This window comes from Rattus norvegicus, chromosome 9 (assembly GCF_036323735.1).
Source record: "Rattus norvegicus strain BN/NHsdMcwi chromosome 9, GRCr8, whole genome shotgun sequence".
Lineage (NCBI taxonomy): Eukaryota > Metazoa > Chordata > Mammalia > Rodentia > Muridae > Rattus > Rattus norvegicus.
The window spans coordinates 78,504,048-78,518,288 of record NC_086027.1 but is presented as its reverse complement, the minus strand read 5'-3'; the positions used below and the strand labels follow the sequence as shown (position 1 = coordinate 78,518,288).

Sequence of the window (14,241 nt, the reverse complement as noted above, 5' to 3'; positions counted from 1 at the left end):
GTGGACTATACTTGCAATGTCAAGTGTGTGACGAGTATTAATTGGTTAGGCCTGTTCAGTGTAGTGTCATCCGTTTCTATGGTAATTGAAGATGAGAATGTTGTTAGGTAGTGCCACATCTTGCAATATGCTTGCATGTAGATATATACTACTTAAACTATTTTTGTCTAAAAATAGTTTCTTATCTGTTAATACTCTCACAGAAGACTGTGCCCTACACCTATATTAACAGCTACTTCCTAGAAATAGAATCATGAGTACCTGGGTTTCAAAAGTAGAAATTTTCTCCAGTAAACCTTGCCTTAGACTGCTTTTGCTGGAAACGCTTTATTGCATTTTCGTTTTCTAATGATTTGTTCTTGTGAGTGTGCACGGTGAATAGAATCCAAGGTTTGGGCTTGGTTTTGTTATTTTTCTGAAGAGCAGGCATCTCTGGGCATGTCTGCTTGATAAAGTACTATGGTTTCTCTTATGACCAGTGTCATCACCCAGGTGTGCAAGGTGGTGTAAGATATAAGGTGTAAGACAGTAAGGACATCACTATGAAAAAAGAGGCTTCTGTTTGTTCTCCAGGCCAAACTAAGTGATTCCTCAGGGAGTCAAATGAGCTTAACTGGCCTGATTCAAACTGTCCTTTAGAGCTAAGGGCGCTGGCACTGGCCACTCACTGGTGTCTGTTATTCAGGGTCCATGTCAAACCAAGAACCAAAGTGCTCACTACAGCTGTGTAGATGATCCTGTCTTAAAACATCCCTTGGCCCACACCACAAGGGTTTTTTTAAATCTTCCTTTCTTTTCTATACATTTTTCAAAGTTGTTCCCCATAAATATCGCAGTGTATATTTTAGTAGCTGCGTTGAAATAATGGCTTCCTGACTATTGGGAAAAATTCTCTTCCATAATATGAGATACTTTGCAAGACACCATTATCATGGTAACTAAATATGTCAGTGCTTCAGCGGTTCTTATTAATAATCCAACTTGGAGTTCCTCGGAGGGTAATTCTTGCTATGGCAAAGGCAGGATCTGCACAGGCGAGCAAATACACTTGTTGCAAAGTTTTGCTGTGTGAACAGTTACTACCCAGTGCAAAGAAAGAAAAACTGTATCCCTACTTCAGCTACAATATTTTCAATGCTTGGATTCTTTTTAATTTTCTCAGTACCCATGAATAATCTCTTTTTTTTCTTTTAAACAGTGGCATTTCAAGCTGTTGCATTTTTAGATTTCTTCAGAAAAATTCTCAGCTCTTACTAAAGCTCATGTACGCATGAGCACGTGCACGCACGCACACACACACACACACACACACACACACACACACACACAGAGAGAGAGAGAGAGAGAGAGAGAGAGAGAGAGAGATACATGCGCGTACACACATATCATGTATTCAGGATGGCCCTGATGTGTCTTTTTAGTGAGTGAAACCTGGCATACTTGTATAAAGGTCAATGTGTTAAGAATCACATAATGTAAAATTTGGTCATCAGCCACCATGGATGAGAAGAAAGAGAACACAGTCAGACCATGAGTTGATTCAGTATTTCCCCTACTCCTGGAGGTGTGATCATCTTACCTTCTTGCTATCTTTTCATTTTGCTAGACAATTTATAGTTTTTGCCTAAATTGGAGTGTGGAGGTGGAAGAGAGTGTCTGAAGAGCATATAAATGTTTCTTCCAAACTACCAGAAGCTAGCGGTTCATTTGCTGAGGAGCAGAGCGCTCTAACCTTGACTCTCTTCACAGTGGGTAAACCTCACAAGTGTAACTACTGTGGCCGAAGCTACAAGCAGCGCAGCTCACTGGAGGAACACAAGGAACGCTGTCACAACTATCTCCAGAATGTCAGCATGGAGGCTGCCGGGCAGGTCATGAGTCACCATGGTGGGTAAAAAACGCATTTGTGGCCTTTGTTCCCTCCTGTTCTGCCTTCTGTAGTCCTTCTCCTGGGTTAGACTGTTCCAGCTCCCTTTCTACGTGGAGACAAAACCTGACTGTGTTTCCCACAGTTTTCAACCGCATTTACTGTGTATGGGATTATCTTCCTCAGCTGTTGACATGAGCTGTTTTGGAACACAGTGCGAACAAGATGATTGAGTTTCCGTGGCACTCCCAAATCAGTTCTGATAGCATGTGTTTGAATTAACACAGCAGAGACAGCCAACACTAAAGCTGTGCTAAAATGCCACAGAAAAGTACTGCTTAGTCGTCTCCTGAATTTCTCCGCTGAAATAGTTCAGTGTGAGTCTCTGAGTTCCCTGCGCGAGCACAGGATGTTAACATTATAGCTTCTCTCAGAGCTGCACCATCAGTGGTACAACTTAAAATTTTGCCCCATAATTTATCTGGTAAGCTAGTAATTTTACTTTAGACATATATAAGAAACAACCTAGATCAAATTTGACCCCTCAGCTTCCCCCTAAAACATTCTGTCAGAGAAGCATCTTGATCTTAACGTACACTCCAGCAGTGGGGAAGAGGGTCCTGATGGTGTGCCAGCTACGAAGCTAATTCAGCAAATCTGTCTCACGAAAGAGGGATGAGTTGAAGCTCTTCAAATTCTCACTGCCTTTCTTATCTCACTACGAGTACAAATTGGTTTGTACAAATAAAAATGAAAGTCCTGCCTTAATTGTTATTTTTGTGGGTTGTTTTATTTAAAAAAGATTAACCAATACTAAATGTTACAATGTGCCTCAGTCACTTTAAAACAATAAATATTCACTGGCTAAGATATAAATAAGTCAGGGATCATTTATGGAAGTTTTAGTTTGTCTTGAAATGTGTTTTAAAAGTCTATATATAATGTTATATACTAGCACACTTATACATATACATGTACATTTTAAGTATTCTGTGCAAGTGTGCTTATAATGTAGTTAGTGATTTTGTGGTTTTAATTTGAGATTTTAAATATTTTTATTATTGTAAATAGTGTGAGTACTAACATAAGGAATAAATTCTGTCAGATAATCTAATCTAATTTTATTCCTTATGAATTCATCATGTATGTTTATATTATTATCATTGGTAACTAGCATTTTCATAGACCTATCCGTGTTGAACTGTGTGGATTTGATCTTACAAGCTCTCATTACCTGGATGAACAAGGACAGCATAGGACCCATATGTTATTTAACTGTGGGCCCTAAGGTTTTATAAATCTGGTCTGACTGTGTGGTGTTTGAATATGTTAGTCATAGATATAGTGTGAGAATTAAATATAGTAGGTTATATAATATATGTGTCCTAAGCAGCTGTTTGTGCTATCTGATTTTAGGGCATTAATACTGAGAATGAGTGTGTGGGCCATTCCCTTAAATGCTATCACTGGTTAGCCCTGGACATTGGGTCTGCCTACTCAAAACGTTGCTTTGTTTTAAATCAATGGTTCTCGCCCTTTCTAATGCCACGACCCTTTAACACAGCTTCTCACATGGTGATCCCCAATCATAAAATTGTTTTCGCTGCTACTTCATTACTATAATTTTACTATTATTACGAATTGTAATATAAGTATTTGGGAGGATAAAAGATTGCCAAAAGGGTTGTGACTCACAGTTTGAGAACCACTGTTTTTAAATTGTTGATTTTTAGGGCCAACTGGAGGTGGAGGGCTAAAGGAGACTTAGCAGTGTGCCAAAGCTCTCCAAAGATGTGTCAGAGCATCCTTACTAGCTTTTCCCTGGGAGGTTTCCCTGTTGCAGTCTGGCCTTCAATTCGAAGACATGTGCAAATTCTATTAACTTATTTCATTATTCCTTCATTTATAGAACTCTTGACTATATGTACAAGTTTCTCATAACTTCATATCGTTGTAAAGAACATACGAATATATAATTTAATTAACATTGTCTATTGGCACATAGACCTACCATAGAATTAGTGTTAAATATTGTAGAGAGAGAAAGATGTGTCTTCTAAATGACTGGGGCTTTGGTACTGTCCTTGTTTCCCAGAATGTTTAGGACTGTGGTGAACCTAGAACACGGTGGAGATGAGCTTGAAAGAGACAAGCCAGGGCACTGGGCACAGCAGGCCAGGCCAGGGAGAAGTGACCATAATGGTGTGTTTGGATATTATAGGCTCTAACAAATATTAGATAGTGTGTCAATCACACTCAACCCACAACTACACTTGAAGCAGTGTTAACTCCACTTCACGCTGTGCTTTCGTGGGTTCACTAATATTTTGGTATTCCTCCTCTGTGAGTATTCAGCAGGGAACTGGATAGAGTGTAAGGGTAGAGATGGGAGATGCCCTAGGGGAGAACGGCACAGGTAGAATGTTACTACAGTTGTTAATTTCTCATACACAATGTTACTACAGTTGTTAATTTCTCATACACAATGTTACTACAGTTGTTAATTTCTCATACACAATGTTACTACAGTTGTTAATTTCTCATACACAATGTTACTACAGTTGTTAATTTCTCATACACAATGTTACTACAGTTGTTAATTTCTCATACACAATGTTACTACAGTTGTTAATTTCTCATACACAATGTTACTACAGTTGTTAATTTTTCATACACAATGTTACTACAGTTGTTAATTTCTCATACACAATGTTACTACAGTTGTTAATTTCTCATACACAATGTTACTACAGTTGTTTTTTCTCATACACAATGTTACTACAGTTGTTAATTTCTCATACACAATGTTACTACAGTTGTTAATTTCTCATACACAATGTTACTACAGTTGTTAATTTCTCATACACAATGTTACTACAGTTGTTAATTTCTCATACACAATGTTACTACAGTTGTTAATTTCTCATACACAATGTTACTACAGTTGTTAATTTCTCATACACAATGTTACTACAGTTGTTAATTTCTCATACACATAGTTGTCCTGCACCTCAGAAATGCGTACTGATTCCTTCCCTCTCTCCCTGGCCTCTTCTCTTGCTTCTCACTTTGTTAGTGATTTGAGTGAAGGTTTTATCACTATGGCTGCCATGACCCCCAGATCTGACACAGTTTATTTTCCTAGCCTCTCTTTCCCAAAACTTGTTTGTCCCGACATTGGCTCTTCCTGGGGAGAAGGCAAAGGAGGCAGGCATTCTCCACTTTGTCCAGAAAAGACTATCGAAGACTTGCTATGGAACATTCTGGAAATAGGACGATAAAAGATCACACCTTATATACCTATGTTACAGTAGTAAGCAATCCATGTTAGAGATGACAACACGAACAGAAGCAAATGCTGCAGTGACAGTGCCTTTGAAGCTCTCCAGGAGCAGGCACTTAGTTGATGGGGAAGTTGAGGAAAGCTTCTGTCATGCAAAGCATCAGACCTGAGGATGAGAGTTGAGAGGAAATCTGTTATCTCCAACCAACTGTATATTCCATACAGAAAAGAGGTGCATGGGTACCGAAAATCATTAGCAGACAATTCAAGTTAAATACAGGAGTGATAGGTAGAAGGTTGCAGCCAGGAGGCAACAGCACTGTATGCTGCTCCAGCCTGTGACTGTCATGGTTTAATTGATAAGGAGTCACTGGGTGATAAAAATCAGTGTCACCAATGGAGAGTAAAGTTTGGTGTCTGCCTGGGGCAGGAGGTAGTATGGGCAGAGCCTGGCCACACACTATGCCAGCGAGAGGATGAAAAGGCACTGGTGGGCCGAGGCAGTAGGGCAGAACACTGAAGGCCCCTTCAGGAAGCAAAGTGAACTCTGTTGTAAGGATTTGAAATTTGATGCTATTTTTTGGCTAAAAGAATGAGTATTGGGAATACTTCCACAGATCTGCCTTTACAGCTTGTTTATTCATGTGGTATAAGATATAAAAACAGAAGTACACTTCGATCCCCGGTATTACTTCAAATGGAGTGAAAACACAATCTGAGTTTTGGAGTTTGCTCAAACAAGTGAACCTATCACCAGAAGTGCATACCTTTGGTCTAGATAAATGTCTTATCATGTGTTCATACAATGGAAGCACGAAATGTCGAGAAAATGAGTTTTGCATTGTAAACAGCATAGATCCCAAAACATTGTGTCACATTGCAATTCCCATTTATAAAAGCAAATCTCAGAATATATGATTAAGGAAAAAGGTGTCAGGTCTTTTCCCCATGAGCTTACAAGGCTGTCAAGCTGCCTTATAAGGTGTCAGTATTCAAAATGTATCTGTAAAAAGTTATAGGATAACCCAGGCATTCCCTAAATCCAGACCTCCCAGTATTAGCATTCTATAATGGCTAGTAATGCAGAAAAAAAAACCCGACTGCAATCTTTGCACCTTTGATTCCCTGCCTGTGAAATGAACACCTTCTTCCTGGGGCGCCTGGAAACTACCCCATAGATTATTCAATGCAAGCACTGGAAAAGTACTTCAAGTTTCTGTCCGTTATTGTGATTACCAGTGCGGCAGAAAGTTTGTCTTTTGGTACTAGGAGCTGCTGTGAAGTAGAACATAGAGCAAACTCTGTCACAATCATTTTCAGTTCACACGAGCTTCATTGAACTTGAGACAGGCCATCTGAGTTGAGGTGGATGTGGTGGGGGGACAGTCCCCACCCAGGTTTCACTCTGACTGTTAGGTGTATGTAGATATGAAAATCCAGTGTAACATCTAAAGCAAAACTGCCACGCTTCAAGACTACTCATTTCAGAACTGATTAGCATACTCAATTTCAGGGGCAAACCCCATCCGCTAGTCTTGCTGCCCTTTCGGCAAATTTTTACAAATTTTTTGCTTGCCAATATTTTTCTTCTTGCTTCCATGCCTCTGATGTATTTGTTCTTTGGTTCACAGTTTCACTTTGAACTTTTATAGGTTGTTTTTAGTTTGGTTTTTTTTTCTTTTTGGAATAGATTCTTAGTATGTAGCCCAGGCTAACCTACAACTTATAACAATTCTCCTGCCTCAGCTTCCCGAGCTCTGCAGGTGTAAGCATGAGATACTACCATGTCCAGGGTGTAGTTATTTTAATAAGTGCTTATGAATTCACTACTGAAAACACACATGACAGTGTTGGTCATCATCTCATCCTACTGCCTGTTTTCTTTCCACATCAATGACAGCGTTTCATCCTCCTGCCTCCTGGCCTCCTTAAATGAGTTCTGTGGTTATCTTGGCACTGTTTTTAATACTTAACTTCAACATTATTTTGAACTTTCTTCTAAGTTATTTTTACGGGTATTAAAAGATCATATATAACATCTTATGTAATACTTTGGGAGAAATTTTCCTCTCAATACTATCATAAATAGTATTAACATAGAAAATGACCATATTACTAGATCTTACATCAAAGTTTTATTTTCTAAACTGACATCCAGCTGTTAGAGAATTTCTTATTATCCAGAGGCAGAGGGTACCTTATTAAATGTAGGTTAAACATTAACTTCCTCTGGTCAAGCCATTAGGTTGCCCAAGTACTGATTGTTGATTTGTTTATTTTAAGAATGGTAGAATAAAGAAACATTTTTGATGATATTTTTTTCATTTTGGCATCAGCAACATGTGTTGCTGTATTGGTACTTAGTGTGTTGGTCCTCAGTGTATTGGTACTCAAAAGGTCAGTGATTCATTTCACTGTCTTCTTTACTTTAATTCTTTTAATGTTCATCACCAGTGTCCTCTTGTAGGCCAGAATGCATTGGGTTTCTCACAGTAGGTCTGTCCTCAATGAACAAAAGAATCTAGGGAATCACCTTACAGTGTATGCCGAATAAGGAGTTAGCACCGAAGAGATTGGCCCTTTAGGTCTTTCCTATGAACACATCCTGACCTGTGTGGGACGTTAGCCTATCCTTAGTTAAATATCCTCGATCAGGATCCTTACTCAAAAGCAACTTTTATGAGTCACTTTATCTGTCTTAGCATTGTCAACAGTGAAGCCAACTGCAACCGAGACAGCGCTGATGAATGGAGTCCATCGAATGAACTAGGGCAGTAGTTCAGAAGCCAAAGTGTCAGTCTGGAAATGGATTGCTTTATCCTGCTTCTTAGAAATAAATTACACTGTAAAGCATCTACAGCCTACTATACACTGATAAGTGCAGAACCGAACCTCACACATCAAGACTCTTGTGCGGGTAGTTACGCGGCCGTTAAGGCTAGGATCTCATCTAATAGAAAACCCACTGCAGGAAAACTCAAGGGGACGAGTCATCAAATATCCTGCTGCTGTTAGGCCTTTCTCCAAAATAAGGTGGCATGTGTAAATTACTTTAGAAAAATAAGGTTCAACAGTCTTGGTAATAGCGCAGTGTAAAGTATTATCAGTTTGAATCTACACTAAACATACCTCGGAGAAATAAAATGAGAAATCAGATGACCATGTTCATCACCAGTAGTGGCAACATCAGATATCACTGATCTGAGGGAGGTTTGTAAAAGTAAACTGTGTGGGGGTGTGTGTGTGTGCACGTGTGCATATGAGTTTGTGTGTGTGTGTGCATGTATGTGTCTGTGTGTCTCTGTGTATGTGTGTGCTCACCTGCATGCCGTGTCTATGTAATATTGAAGAATATTCTTTAGTACTTTGCTTTTGTACCTCCTTTTATTTGAACAGACAAATGTACTCTGGGTAACAAGTATTAGAATAGCACACTTTTCTCGGTAATCGCAAACGTTGAAGAACTCACCAAGTTGCCTTTTATATGGTTCCCTGTAGTCCCGCCCATGGAAGATTGTAAGGAACAAGAGCCTATCATGGACAACAATATTTCTCTGGTGCCTTTTGAGAGACCTGCTGTCATAGAGAAGCTCACGGCCAATATGGGAAAGCGCAAAAGCTCCACCCCGCAGAAGTTTGTGGGTAAGCAGAACAGACACACGATTTGATCCTGCAGTGGTAAAAGACAAGGTTCCATGTGTTAGACATATGCCTGCTCTGTTCCACATGAGAAAAATACCTGCATTTTCTCCATCATTCTCCCCCACTCTATGACATCCGTTACACATCACACACACACACATACACATGCACACACACATATACACACACATGCACATGCACACACATATGCACACACACATGCACATCACACACACATACAGCCTTAGGTGTATGGGAAAGAATTGAAAGATGACTGTTGGATAGTAAACACTGTCAACGTGGTGTAGAAACCGGAACATAAAGCAGATCATATGTGAAAGTCAGCATGTTCTTTTAACTCCAACTGCATAAGACATGAGATCGACACGACTGCTCACACTTGTGGTATCTTTCCATATCTATTAGTGTCAGCTTTTTGACAGTATTACATCTAATATGAAGTCTCCCAGTATTTGATCTAGAATTCCAAGGTATTTTAATTGTTCCCAAGCTTTGCCTTCAAAACAATAAAGTAGCAGCATTCATGTAAAATATTTTTAAATAGATCTGTTGTATATCATGGTTTGATCCTTGTTTTTTATCCAGCCTATGATGCTTAAGCTGAAAAGATGAAATATGAATTTAGACTTCATTTTCCATTTCCAGGCCTTAAGAGAGTCTCTGGCATGCCCATGTTGGCATCATTCTGTGTGCTCCCCATGTCAAGGAGCATCTCTGAAGACGAGAGGGTCGTAGATTTTTTTTAAATAATGTATGAATGATAGAGGTTCGATTGAGTTGTTAGAGAACCATGATTGCTTGTACATGGGATATGGCTTTCCTTGTAGTGATATGGTTAAAAGGAAGGGAAAACCATTAAAACAGGTTCTCCCATGCTAACACCAGAGAACAAGGAGGCCCTTGCTGGGCTATAAGAATTCTGTTACTTTGGTAAAACCTTTGAGAAGGCTGCCTCTTAATTTTAAGTAGAGAATTAGCAAATCACTGTCACACTAAAACCAACTGAAGGGATTTAGTGAGTGAACGCTCATGGAACCAAGCTAATGGATGAACCATGCCTTGTGTGCGGCCAGCATCCTAGATGGTACTTGGTGGGCTTTCGTGACAGCTTTTCTTTCTCTTCCTTTTAAAATTACTTCCAAACAGAGGAGAGGCACAGTTCATTTATTTGTTTTACATTCTATTGTACTGAGATTTTTTTAGACCATGTTTCATGTCTTACTGTAGTCAAATTCACGGCAATTCTCCTGCCTCACCCCACTATGTGCTAGTATTGCAGGCATGAAACAGTATCTAACACTTCACTTAGTTTAAAACATGCTAGGGGTTGGGGATTTAGCTCAGCGGTAGAGCGCTTGCCTAGCAAGTGCAAGGCCCTGGGTTCGGTCCCCAGCTCTGAAAAAAAAGAGAGAAAAAAAAAACATGCTTAGTTTGTAGGAGATAAATATTCATATCTAACTGGCCACTAATGTAGTTGAAAAACGCAAATTATTATTATTTATGACTCCTGAGTTTATTTGGTCAACTTTTGTCACAGTTTGTGTTTCCCATGACTTAGAGATGCTACTCTGATTCCAGTGTTTCTCTGGTAGCCAAGGTTGTCCCGGAACCCACTCTGTAGACTAGGCTAGCCTCAAACTCACAGAGATCTGCCTACCTCTTCCTCCGAGTGCTGGGAACAACCTGAGACGACACTTTTAATATAGTCAGATCACATTCCTTAAAAATAGAGAGGCTTATAAAACTACAATATAATTTTAAATGACATTAAATAAATGATTTTTATTTTTGATTTTGATTATGTTTTAATATACATCAAAGCAATAGCTACAGCAGTTGAGGTACTCTTTCTGTGGTTGCTCTTAAATGGAAATTTTCATTGTTCCAAACTTAGGGAGAACTCTTCACATAACCCTCAGGGAAGCACTGCTCTTCGACCCACTACACTCTACGCTGTGATTCCTGGAGTACAATTGTCTATCTCTCCCATCCCTCTTATGCATCTTTGATTTCACCTTTATCCCTTTGACCCCTGTCCTGCCAGTATTCTTGCCTCTCCTGCCTTATTGTGCTGCTTCTCCTGGTGACATCCCACTGTCCCTTGAGTCAGACTCACCACCTTTCCCATACTCGGTCCCAGGTGCCAGTGAGTAGTTCTAGCGAAATTCCTCCAGATTTGTGAATGACTGCCATTTCAGATAAATGTGTAATTGATCTGAAATCCCAGTTTGCCTACCCATAGTATGTAGTGACTTTTCTTTAATATATAACTGTACACTCCGCGCACACACACCCAGCTCCATCATGACCATTTTCTACATCATTCTACTCTCTCCACCTGTGCACTCACCTCACATCCTCAAAGGTGCTCTCTCCTCTTAAAGATGGACTCATTGAAAGAATTCTCAGTGCCTCTCTCCACACTCTCCTTCGTTCTAGTCATTTCCCAGTGCCTGCAGCCTGGTTCTCTTGCTTGGACTCCCCTAAACACTTTCTTTTGGCTTCAACTCACTTGCATGATTCTGAATCCAATGAGCCCTCTGTAGACCGTGTTCTACACACACACACACGCTAAAGAGCATCTGCCACTATGGAAACCTAACTCGTGCTGAAAACACTCTTCCCTTGGTTCCTATAACATCTGTCTCTTGCCTTTCTCCCAGCTTCTCTGTCCACTTAGCAAACTGTACAGATGTATAGAATTCTCAAGCCCCTTCACTAGATCTTGGGAGAGAAAAGAGAACTGCCCCACAGAAGACTGGTTGTGTTCATTTTCAAAATGCTACACACACACACACACACACACACACACACACACACACACACACACATGCACACCACACACACACACACACACACACACACACACATGCACACTCATAAGTGCACCTACCTGTATGTATATAAAAGTTCTTTTCATATTGGACCACACACACAGCACATAGAGTAACAGATGTTTTCTAGAGATCAGCCTAGGCTTGTGCTTTCTGGTAGCACTGAGTGAAATGGATATGCAGAACCTAGAAGTACATTCAGAAACTGCTACTGAAGGCTTCCTGTGGTCCTTGTAGAGAAAAGAGTGAAGCATGCACTCTCTGGCCTTACACAATCTGCTTCCATGAGGAACAGGGCCAACATCTTCTAAATATGCTGCAAAGTATGAGAATCCAGCTTAGATCTGTCATTGTGTTGACATGAAAAGTATTTCCCAAACACTATTTTGTTTTCACTTTGCCAATTGCTGAGGGATACCATCAACACCCTTCTAAAGCTACCCTCTACCAGCTGAGGCCGTCATGTCTGTATCTCACACCGAGACATCTTGTCTAAGTACTTCCGAGTCACTGTTACTCATACTGATCCTCAAACTGGACCTATCCTCTTTTCTATCTTGCTGCCATCCATGCCCAAGGCTGAATGATGAGAACTCTGCTCCAGGCTTCTTTTCTCATTGCCTGTGTCCAGATAATCCCAAAGGCCTAGTAACTATTGATATAATCGCTGGCCATTCCATTAAACCTGCTCCTTCTGCACTGTCGCTACAGCCATTCAAGTCTCTCACCACACCTACTTTCTGAACCCTCTTGTTGAAGGAGCATCAGATCATGTCACGTTTCCTGTTTAAGTACGATAATGCTTGAGGCATAAAATCCCTCCCTCTTCTGCTGCATGCAGGGTTACCTGACTCCTCTTACATGGCTGTTCCCACTGTTGTCCATGTTGAAATGCAATTTCTTATTTGTAAGTCACCCCATTCAATTCTGAACCTTCCTGCCGACAATACCTAACTTGTGTGTTCCTTTACCGGCTAGTGCCTTCCAGCCCATTCTCCATGCTAATGACACTTCTTTCAAGAAGTCTTCCGTGACTGCTCTTATACAAGTTACATAGCCCTCTTATTTGACATAAAATACATGACAAGCTGTCATTGTCTCTAAATTTAAACTCTTTGAGAACCTGGGTCAGATTCCCCTAGCTTAACTTGGAAACTTTTCAAGTTTAATATAATTTTTTTGTTGTTGTTTGCATGTTTGGATTTTTGTTGTTGTTGTTGTTTGTTTGTTTGTTTTCAAAACAGAATTTTTCTGTGTAGCCCTGTCTCCTGGAACTGTGTAGACTATAGTATAGACCATGCTGGCCTTTAACTCAGAGATCTACCTGCCTCTGCCTCTGACCCTGACCCTGACCCTGACTCTGACCCTGACTTTGCCTCCTCTGTCTCTGCCTCCTCTGCCTCTACCTCTGCCTCTGCCTCTGCCTCTGCCTCTGCCCCTGCCCCTGCCTCTGCCTCTGCCCCTGCCCCTGCCCCTGCCCCTGCCCCTGCCCCTGCCCCTGCCCCTGCCCCTGCCCCTGCCCCTGCCTCTGCCTCTGCCTCTGCCTCTCTGCCTCTGCCTCCTGAGTGGTGGGATTGACCACACTCAGGTCAGTATCTTAAATTGGTTGCCAAGAAGTGGGTTTTTTTTCTGTTGTCTTTATTACTCCATTATTACCTTAATCGACTGCTTCTTCAAGTTTGAAATACTACTAACTCGTTAAAGCTATCTTTTCCAACATGCAGTACCATGGTTCTACATTTTCTATCAACAATAAGTATTAGTCCTTCACCCACAACATACTATAGCATACAATAATGCACTATTTTAAGAAGCTTTATCTTTAAGCTTTCCTTGTCAAAATAACTAGGTAAATACTGCATTATTCTAAAGGTAGAACTTTTAAAAGATGGATTACTCTGCCAAATAGGAATCTTGCTTTTTTTTTTTCCTTGAAGCTCTCAAAATGCTTGATGATTGGTGTTTAAAGCTTGTGTTGAAATAAAATAATGGGGGAAAATTTTTATAGTAAATTTTAAAATAAAAAAAGGATGTGCTTCAGACAAGAAAAAGCCTGACGACTAACAACAGACATTCAGAGTGTCACTGTCACACATCTGGATGTATCTAGTGTTAAAATAAAAAGTTGCCAGTTCCAAGAGACAAAGCTTTGTGAACTCCTCTTTTTTAAGAGTAATTCCTCATATATTTTAAGCGGCATTAAATTCCTTTTATCAGTTGATACAATTTCAAACTAATTTAGTAATGGCTGCTTACATATATTGACTCTATCAATCTTCTTTTCTACCTTTTAGCTAAGATAGTAGCTAAGTCAACCACGTCAGCTCATGAGTGAAGTGCCATAGGCTGCCACCACATCCCTTCCGTTCTTCTGATGTGTGCAGCTCATGTCCTGTGTTTGATACAGGCAGAAGTGAGCCTAGACTGATTGCTTCTCACCAGACATTTATTCTCTCTCCTATAATTCTGAGTTCCGCGCAAATGAAAGCTCCAATAAAAACTAGTAATAAGATAAAATGAGCACCGTTCAGGCTGGAAGCATTTCTGTGGTTGCATTAGAGCAAGTGCAAATGCTTCTTACAAATTCTCCTTGT

The 14,241-nt window shown here is 40.2% G+C and overlaps 1 protein-coding gene across 13 annotated transcripts in view; it reads left to right on the top strand.

Annotated features, from left to right (window-relative positions):
* Ikzf2 (IKAROS family zinc finger 2) overlaps positions 1 to 14,241 on the top strand; it is a 145,227-nt gene that overhangs the window by 122,608 nt on the left and 8,378 nt on the right. For all 13 annotated transcript variants that reach the window (XM_006245120.5, XM_063266957.1, XM_063266955.1 and 10 more), the window contains 2 exons: positions 1,750 to 1,887; positions 8,649 to 8,792. In XM_006245120.5, coding sequence (XP_006245182.1) covers positions 1,750 to 1,887; positions 8,649 to 8,792 — 282 coding nt within the window. The remainder of the gene's footprint in view (positions 1 to 1,749; positions 1,888 to 8,648; positions 8,793 to 14,241) is intronic.